Consider the following 10,506-nt stretch of genomic DNA (forward strand, 5'->3'; position numbering starts at 1 on the left):
AATACAGCATTCACCACACATTGCCAAAGAAGTTCAACTTCCTGAGACTTTGCCCAAACCACAAAAAGAGTTTTAGGTGCATCAGGTAGTCTGTCAATTTCATTTGCTTAAAAAAATTTCACCTGAAGCTCACTGCTCTGTTTCCACATCCAGTGCACCGTTATCATCTTGGGATGTCCTTTAAACATAATTCTTCATGTGTGCATCATGGGTAAAAACATGCATAGAAGAGATGGGTGTGTCTGTGCCTGAGCAGGAGGAATGCATGCTGTCAGTCAGCCTGAGCGCTCAGAGAAGGTAAGCCATCAGTAATCGATCATGAAAAACGCCCCTAAGCCAGGACATAAAAACAGGAAACACAAAGGAGTGGCGCCATTTTTTTCCTCTCTTGCATTGGCCCACTCCCAATTCTCGGGGTGCATCACACTCTTTATCTCCTGTTAGAAATTCGTTATTTGGGGGGAGTGAATAAGAACCAAGGTAACTTTTATTCCCCTACTTCCGCTAACAGAGGGACCAGGCAAGGATTAACTTAAATTCCAGGGCTCACAGCTGGAAACTCAGATGTTTCAGATCATTTAGACTGATTAACCACATTGGCAGAAATGACACTTGGCAGCAGACAATAGGCGAGTCATCTGTGGCAGGAAATCTGTTTAGTGAAGGCATTGGAGCATTTACACTGCTTAGTCTTTTATTATCTTAATACTGGCCACTGCTTCTCAAAATGTTTATCTATATTTATACAGGTGCCACCCAGACTGAAAATTGTAAGTACTTTTTTCTTGTACCATGGGAGAGAATTACAGCAGACACCCAGTGATTTATGGAAATACAGTTTAAGAAATAAGAACTTAACCAATAAAGTGCTATGAAAAGTATTACTCAAATGGGAATTGTCAGAGTGAGGAATGTCAGGGAAAAGAAACCACAGATTGAATGAAGTGACTCCTGTTGACAATTTATATAGAAAATTTCCATTGACAAATTACCAGATTTTTATAAGGATTTTTTTCAAATTTACATTTCATTGAAAAAATAGATTATTGATGTACATAAAACATTTCATTAGTAAATATACCGAGAAAAATTCCAAAAGTGGTAAGTGAGGCACAAAGGTCCAGGCATACTGACCTACTAAGTGAAAGACACTGTAGAACAGTAAGAGTTAGAACCAGGTGATACTGGGACCTAAGCGGAAGACTGAATAAAACAGGTAGCAGTAAGATGTCATACATATGACAAGGGAGACAGTGGATGAAGGGGCTTGAGAACAAAGCAGGATTTATCTGACATCTGTGCCTGCCATTTCCTGTGAGGCTTCAGGAAGTCACTGCCCTTTTAGGACCCTCAGTTTTCCTTGTCTCTTGAATGAGGATAATTCCTACCTTACAGAGTTATCTTAAAATCATCTTTACAGGACTTACAACACCACTTGCTACTTAAGAATTTTACATCACCTCTTCTTAAAGAGTGTTTTAACAGTTCAACTGACAGTAGCATTTTACAATTACCATTATTATTAATATTCAAGTATTATTTCACTGAAGAAAAAAGTGATTACTCTTTAGGTATTTTAAAATTCCTGAGTAATTAGGTTAAAATACACGTATGCAAAACCATAAAACATAAAAATAAATATTTGCCAAACACTCCAATCTATGGTCAATATGTATTTAAAGATGAAAATCGTAATAAAAATTTAAAAATACATAATTTTATTTTTTAAAGTTGCAAAGGATACACTAGAAAATATTTGTAGCTAATGTTAGAAAGTCTGTTATTATCATTACGGGGATGTAAGGAATTATAAGAATGTTGATGGAGTAAAAATCTCTGAACCATGTGTTTCCAGAAGAGTGCCATAATTCTGTTATGTATAATAAGAAATCATTTTCCTCCTTTATGCTTTAGTTTCACAAAATAAGTAAATGAAAATCAGAATGTTAGAAGAGATGAGGGATTTTAAATTTTTATGTGCCATGAACTTTAAAGAAACTGTAAGACATTTCTTTTCTTGTACAGAGGTCCAAACACACAAAACTTGTATACAATTTCACAGCCCTTCAAAATCAGCTCTTAGACTTTCAAAAGCTTTTTTCCAAGCCTACTATGTTCACAATTCTTTTGATTACAAAAAGAAACGTTAGTGGACAATTTCTGTGTGATTGACACGCTGATGCTGCCACCTAGTGGCACAGTTTAACAACATCTTAAAAAGGAATGACGTCAGTCATTGCACAATAAATGGTGTATACTCTTTATTTGAACAAGTCCTATACTCACAGAGACCGTGTTAATAGGAGATGAATAAAGAGCAGAAGGGGGGCAGCTAATTAAGAATGTGAAATAGTGCATCTCATGGTGCTGAAAGTATAACAAACTTAACTTTGACCCTTATGTTCAAAAATAATACTAAATATTTAAAACTAGGTTTTTAAGAATTTAGAGAATAAGGTCATTTTGAGGGGACCTTTATTAACATGAAATTGGAGCAGGACTAATACCAGCCTTAAAAGTTAATGATGTTTTTCATTAAAATATCTACAAACAATAAATGCTGGAAAGGGTTTGGAGAAGAGGGAACCCTCCTACACTGTTGGTGGAATGTAAATTGGTGTAACCATTATGGAAAACAGTATGGAGGTTCCTTAAAAAAATAAAAATAGACTTACTATATGATCCAGCTATCCCACTCCTGGGCATATACCCAGAGAAAACTAATTCTGAAAGACACATGCCTCCCAACATTCACAGCTATTTACAACAGCCAAGATATGGAAACAATCTAGATGTTCATCGACAGATGACTGGATAAAAATGTGGTGTGTATCTACAATGTAGTATTACTCAGCCATAAAAAGCAATGAAATAACACATTTGCAGCACCATGGATGGCCTTAGCAATCATCATTCTAAGTGAAGGGAGTCAGACAGAGAAAGACAAATGTCATATGATGTCGCTTACATTTGGAAGCTTAAAAAAAGATACAAATTTTATTTACAAACCAAAAATAGACACACAAACATAGAAAACAAACTGTGGTCACTGGGGGGAAAAGCAGGGGGAGGGATAGATTAGGAGTTTGGGATTAACATATACACATTACTATATATGAAATAGATAAACAACAAGAACCTACTGTCTATATAGCACAGGGAACCATATTCAATTTCTTGTAATGAGCATAATAGAATAGAAACTGAACATATATATATATATATGTATGTATGTATAACTGAATTGCTTTGCTGTATACCTGAAACTAACATTGTAAATTGGCTTACACTTTAATAAAAAGAATAAAAAAATATGATGTTTTATCACATTCCCTCCAAAAAGACCTCAGATGGATTTAACAAACTTCTAGTGAGTAACATCTTCAGTGTCACATATTGTCCTAGACCCCGATGATAAATAAGTAGTGTTTACCCAGGACATGTGATAAGGGAGGATTCTTCTCTTTCTAGGCTACTAAAATTTTATCAAATTAATCAGGAGCAGATGGTATCCTATGCCTTCCTAAAATTTATAAGTATGATCATATGGAATTTTTATTAACCTAAAAATATCAAGAAGAAGAATAGAAATATCAGTCACAATCTCTTGGATGCTTATCTATAAAGTCTTACCTAATTTTATATTAATACAGTGCCCTACATAATGTTATCCCCATCTCACAGATGATTACAAGAAATTTTTTGCTTAAAGTATCTGTAATGTTAGATATTGATTCTTACTTTGAATTTTGCAATATTGCATAACCTAAACATAATTGTGACATTCCCATTTAAATTCACTCTCCTTCTCTCTCCCTCTCTCTCTCACACACACACACAAGCACTCACACACACACACACACACACACCCCTAAGCATATTAAAAATAAATGTTTTTTTCATAGTCTTCTCATGTTGGTAGGGGATAGGAAAGTGTGAAAATGGTCTCTTTCTTGTTCCAGAACATCTTCTTTAAACCTTTCTCTCTCTTTCCTCAAAGTTCCATTTCAAATATGTTTATCTGACTGACCAGATCTCCTGTTTCCATTCTTTGGCAACAGAATCACTCTTTATCATAGAAAACTTGTCCATCCCATACCTGGTGGGGCTGTCAATCATGAGACCCCACCTTCCCCAAACCACAGAGGTAAGCACTTGGTCCAGTAGGGGAAGTCACTGAGGGATCCCCAACACTCTGGACACAGCCACCAGATCAGTAAGCAAGAACTGAGCCAAACTCATAGCATTGGTTTCTCTTGAAGGGTGTCAAATGGAGAGGGAGAAAATGAGTAGAAACATTTTCTCCCCTATCTTTTGAATTTCATTATCTTTTAATGCACTAAACCTAACAATCAAGCCAAGAGTCAACCAAAGTGCAGTGTGGATGCTCCGTTCCCACCCTCTGTCTCCATTTGTGTCTGTTTGAGTTAGGATTTCCTATTCCTATGACAGAAAACTCAAAATAAGAGTAACTGTTAAAAAATATTTAAAGGGATTTATTTTCTCTGTCATAAAATATATCTAGAGGTAGCCAACATAGGGCTGATATGGCTGATATACAATATCAGGAACACCAAAGTTTCTTCATGGTCCAAGATGACTGCTTAAGGTCCAGCCATTAAAGCTGCTTTCCTGGGTCACACACTATAGCTTGTCCTAGTGGAGTCTCCAGACATTGTGAGATGAATAATATCTAAGACTCTGTGACCCACATTGGCGCTCTCATCACTTCAGCTCCCCAGGGCTGTAAGGGTCAATCATTATGGGAGGAGGATGCTGGACTGTGACTTGGATCAATTATGGAGCTGAGACTCAGAGTGGCCACTGGATAACCATAAATGAATTCCCTAGTATTACCATTATGTAACTGTCCTTCTCCCAGATTACTTCAGAGGTATCCAGCATCACTCACTCATCCCAGGGGTGTGTGGGGCTACAAAGCTCCCTGTGGGCCCCAGGATCAACCAGAGCTTCCTGGATCCCAAAAACGCAGATGTAGTAGGATTTGGGTTTTTTATTTTTAATGTTGCATATTTTTCCTAGTCCAAAATCATAGATCAGAATTGTGAGTGTATCTCATAGCATCAAAGTTAGATACTAGAATTTCAACTGCCAAAAAAGAAATATTCACTGGGTGTTGAGGCAGGGAGAAAGGAGGAAGTGCTCTAGAACCTTTCTTGGGTGCAGAGATCCAATAATAAGGTTTGAGGACATGTCTGGGGTTCAAAGTCAGGATGAAGTGCAGTCCTCCTGGAAGCAGAATTTGACTTGCTGAGCATGGGGTTTGAACTTTGACTCTTTCCCTGGGAAAGGAGGGAACAACCTGGCACCCAGATGACAAAAACAAATCCTGACAGGCAGCCACGCCTCTGCCCAGCTACTGAGAAGCACTGCTAAGTGGCCTAGAAGCACAGGAACATTCCCAATCCATTTCATTTGCATAGCTCTTTTTTTTTTTTTTTGCATTTCCTGGACATGAACTTAGATGTTAGCAGAAAAAAAAGTCTTCTTTATAGTTACTCCTTTTGGTGATAGGACTTCCATGTTAGAGACCTCACTCTTTTAGAGAAAGCCAGGAAAACTGGGAAAGACTAAGTCATAGACAGAGAAGTGATTCCCATTCAGCATAGAGATCATTTATGATAAAAGCAAGAGTGGAGGGCTGCGCCCTCCAGCAGCTCAGTGGAGTCTCACAATGGCAGCAAAGAAGCAGAGACTATCCCAGATGGTTAGACCACTGATGTGTGTGATCACTCCAGGACAATCAAAGAGCAACAATCTGGATGCTGGGAACCCTAGGATGAAGGGTTCACTTTACTACTTTATTATTCTATACGTGTAAAAATACTATAATAAGAATGTTTTAAAGTACAAATATGATTCATGAGGTGCCAGAATATGTGATGGTGAATAGTCGGGAGATGTTTCATAAATGACAATGGAGAGTAGCTGGAAATCAACAGGGGTCATGAAGTATGGTGGTGTTCATGAACGCAACAGCATAAACCCTGCCCACCACCCTGACACAGCATCTGTGTCACATGGCAAGGAAACACAGCTCTGGCTTCTAGAAGATATGTATATACCACAGGGTGATAAGAGGAGCCCCTTACCAGCCACAAGAATCTAAAGAACCTCTGCTCTAAGGCACAGATCAAAACACTGATAATTTGCCTTCCAGCAAGAGAAAGAGATGTCACTTTATTTCAGTACTAGCAGCAAACACATATACATCTGAAACTGTTCACCCTCCATCTAATTAACTGCTTCCACAAAAAATATTATAGATTAAATGGAGGAAAGTTTTCAGCTAGCATCTGGATCCTTTTAATTGCATCCTATTGGCACTATTTCTGTCTCTCTGGTTATGTGGCAAGGGACTGGTCCCTTCTGTCTGAGACAGTTGCTTCACTGAAACTATGATTAGCACTGGCCTGTAAACCATCTCCACATCTTGGTATCCAGTTCCCTGCATAGCTTGCTCACTTCCGAACCCAAGCCACTCCATGCCCACTCCCTGTAATGCACTGTGTTTATAATAACTGCAATATTCAAAGCAAGTTCAACTAACCCTGGAGTGAGGAAGACTGATTGTGACAGTCATCTCATCAACACTGCCTAAGAGAGCACTTGCTTATCCAGAAACTCCATTAAGAAAGTTATTTGGATAAGAAGTCTACACCCTAGTTTTTCACTACTGTATCACTACTCAAATTTTCCCACTGTTTTTTTTTTTTTCTTTTCAGATGTAGCTCTTTTTATTAAATAGTGATAAATTTTACATTTTTAGATCATGCACAACTATCAAGGCAAAAATTCTGGCAGAATCTAGTTTGTACCCAAAAGATGCTTTTCAAAAATCACTAATCTTCCTTGAAATGATTATAATACCTCTTGAATTCTTCAAAATATCTTCAGAGTCAGGGCAGGGGAGAAAGGTGTTAAATGTTTTTAACTTCATTCTATTGTATTGATTTTTTTTTTTAATTTGGAAACAACAACAACAAAAAAGACTAACATGAAAATAAGATATACATTTTATCCATTTTAGTTTACCTCTAACTTCTCAACACCTATTGTCTCTGAGTTTTTAGAATTTTTCTCATTTTCTCATTCACTTTTTTGCACCTTATTTCTAATTTCTGTTGTAAGCTATCTTTTATTTAAAAGAACTAGGAAAAACTGAACATCAATTAGTGAAGTTATAATTAGAACAACTAAACTCAAATAGGCAGAGAGGCATCTGGAAATTATTAAGAGGACTCATCACTTGGTGGAAGAATAAGAGTATAAGATTTTTTTTTTTTGGTTAATGTTGTTCTTCATTTGCTTGTCTACATTTTCTTTTCCTTTCCTGTAATGTTCATGACACTGTATTTTTAGAAAGCAAGAATAAATCAAATAGGCATAAAAGATATGAAAAAGAATATGATACGGGGGATTCATTTAGTTAAAAAATCATTTGTAAGCTAAGTAACTACTCTGTTTACTCTTTTCAATTCCATATTTAGAAATAGGGAACATACATGCTGTTTCAAAAACTCTCACCCAATGTGGACATTTACATTGGTCCAACTAGTGCAAGAATGTTAGTAGCTAGGTGGTCCCCACAGTTTTAGATTTTATCCTATTTCCAGTAATGAAGGTGTCTGAGGAAGCAGAAGTGCTCTGAGTCCATGGGTGACTGGGGATTTTTATCATTTGTAGGGACATAATGAAATGGAGCTTTTAAAAGTTACCAAAATAAAAATCATAGAGAAGAATGGAAGTATGACATCCCCCTAAATTCTGCAAATTCTTTGACCCTCTTTGGATGATGACAGGTAATCTAGCCATGTCTGAAAAGAAGCTTTTCTCTTCTCTCTTCTGTATTTTAGATGGAAGTCTATCTTCTGATGCAAAACTTCCTTCTGGTGATGGTCCTACACATGGCAGCTTTCACTTCTTTATTTCTCAAGCTGTAGATGAGAGGATTCAACATGGGGATGATTGCTGTGTAGGATATGGACACCACTTTATCGAGGTCCAGAGAGAAAACTGCCCCTGGCCTCACATAGATAGAGAAGAGAGCCCCGTACAAAATGGAAACGGCCGTGAGATGGGAAGAGCACATGGAGAAGGCTTTGCGCCTCCCAGCAGCAGAGCGGACCCTCAGGATGGCAAGGAGGATGTAAAAATAGGAGATGACAATGGTCAGGCTACTGACCACGAGGACAGCTCCAGCCACAATGAAAACTAACAACTTATCGATCCAGGTGTCCGCACACACGAGAGAAAGCAGAGGGGACAAGTCACAGAAGAAATGATTGATTACGTGGGAGCGACAAAAGGGAAGACGAAAAGCAGCTGTTGTGTGAGTCATGGTGTTCAGAAAACCCGCAGCGTAGGGTCCTGCCACCAGCTGGATACAGAGCCTCTGGGACATGGTAACGGAACACAGCAGCGGGTTACAGATGGCCACGTAGCTGTCATAGGCCATGGACGCCAGGAGAAGGCACTCGATGGCCACAAAGAACCCAGAGAACCACTGCTGCAAGGCACAGCCCAGGAAGGAGATGGCTTTCCGCTCAGTGAAGAAGTCGGCGAGCATCTTGGGGCCCACCACTGAAGAGAAGCAGGTGTCCACAAAGGACAGGTGACTGAGAAAGACGTACATCGGTGTGTGGAGGCGGGAATCGAGCCGGATGAGGATAATCATGCCCAAGTTTACCTTCACAGTAACGAGGTAAAAGAGTAGGAAGAGCAAGAAAAGGAAGACTTGCTGCCGAGGGTGGTACTTCAAGCCTATGAAAATGAACTCTGTCATCTTTGCAGAGTTCTCAGCAGCCATCGGTGGGTTTTGGTCTCTAGAGTTAGAAAAAGAGAATTGGTAGCTAATACAACTTTAAATTTCTTGAAAGCATAACGTGATACAAAGAAAAGAAATAACAGATTTTTGATTTAGGAACACTGGTGTTAAAAAAAAAAAAAAAAAGCCTAAATAAAGTGCTGGCAAATCAACTACATTACAGTTCTAAAGGGCAATAAGGCTTAAATGTTTTAAAGAGAAAGTTAAAGTTTAACTAAGAATTTGGTCTACATTAGAAAACCTATAAAACTATTCACCATATTTACCTATTAAGAAAAGCATTAGTACTATTTCAATACAATTTTTATAAGAATTTGATTAAATGTGGCTCTCAAAAAAAACCTTTTCAATATGGACAAAAAAAAGGAAACTATTTAACATAGTAAGAAAGAACCTTCCTAAAGCTTTCAGAGGAAGCATGTGTAGAGGAAAACATGAGGAACATTCACATTATAGCCAGAAACTATATAAAGATGCTCACAATTTATACTATTGAACAATATATTGGAGATTGCAGCCAAAACACTTAAATATAAGAAGGAAAGATATAAGAATGTAGAAAAAAGAGAAGAAAATACAGTCAGCGTTTGCAGGCAAAATAGTCACCCACATAGAAATGGATGAGTCAACTAATAAGATTTTTCTAAGAAAAAAATTGAAAAGTTCAACAAATAGTTTAGAAGATCAATGTAAAAAACTCAATAACAATCGCTTATGAGTTATAATGAAAAAACTCATATTCATCAACTCAAATTGATCAACTAACCATAAAATAAGCCTAACAAGGAATATTCCAAATTTGTATGAAGAAAAGTACAAACTGTGGAACTTTACTGAAGCAAAGGAAGAAATACCTAAATCAGTGGGAAAAAAAATGTGTTTTATGTATTTCTTATGTATAAAATGGAAACAGATTCAATTATAAAGATTCACTTCCTCCTGAGAAAGTAAAAATTAACTCAGACTCAGGGAGTAAGGACTTGTGTGGCCATCCTTCAGGCAGGAATAGCAGACACAGATAAGTCAGCTGTGAGGAGAACAGGACACAGTACTTCCTCCCACAGATAACACTGCAGCTGCCAGCATCTAACAACACTTTCTCTGAGTGACAACCGCCTTGTCACTCAATGAGAAAATTTATTTTCTAAAAGTATAGGCTAGCTAAAAACGTTCATTGTTAATTATACCAGCAAGATGAAACATGCCACTCTGACCAGGAAGATCTAAGTAAGTCACTTTGACATGGCTAAGGAGTCTCAATTTCCTGCACAGGCACAGAGCTCCACAGGAGGGACTTCTGGACACCACATTCCACACCCATCTGCACTTTGTAGTTTCTAGGGAAACAGGACCCTGGTCTGCACTGTGGGCGTGTTGTGATATTGCCCCCTTAACATACAGCCTGCTTTGTTTTGAGCTTACCAAAAGTTTTCTTGATTTAAATTTCATGTAAACTCCACCCTTTGTAAAAATCCCACAATAACTTTATTTCCTCTTTGCTCAGTGAGATACCCATGGTGCTTCTGGTATGTGATCATCTCATTGGAATGGCTCAATAAAGCTGACTTGGTCCAACTACAGACTTGTTCCTGGTTGTCTCAGGATGACTGATCAAGGACACTCACCAAACTATGTGGCTAATTTAATGCAATTTCAAA

General features: G+C 37.8%; 1 protein-coding gene across 1 annotated transcript; it reads right to left on the reverse strand.

Moving 5' to 3' along the window:
• Window positions 1-7,134: 7,134 nt before the first annotated feature.
• Window positions 7,135-9,313, reverse strand: LOC102520557 (olfactory receptor 1009). The gene has a single exon (XM_006190520.2). It carries the CDS (start codon window positions 8,828-8,830, stop codon window positions 7,886-7,888), a length of 945 nt encoding a protein of 314 aa, XP_006190582.2. The 5' UTR covers window positions 8,831-9,313; the 3' UTR covers window positions 7,135-7,885.
• Between the last annotated feature and the right edge of the window lie 1,193 nt (window positions 9,314-10,506).

This window comes from Camelus ferus, chromosome 36 (genome assembly GCF_009834535.1).
Source record: "Camelus ferus isolate YT-003-E chromosome 36, BCGSAC_Cfer_1.0, whole genome shotgun sequence".
In the NCBI taxonomy this organism is placed as follows: Eukaryota; Metazoa; Chordata; class Mammalia; order Artiodactyla; family Camelidae; genus Camelus; species Camelus ferus.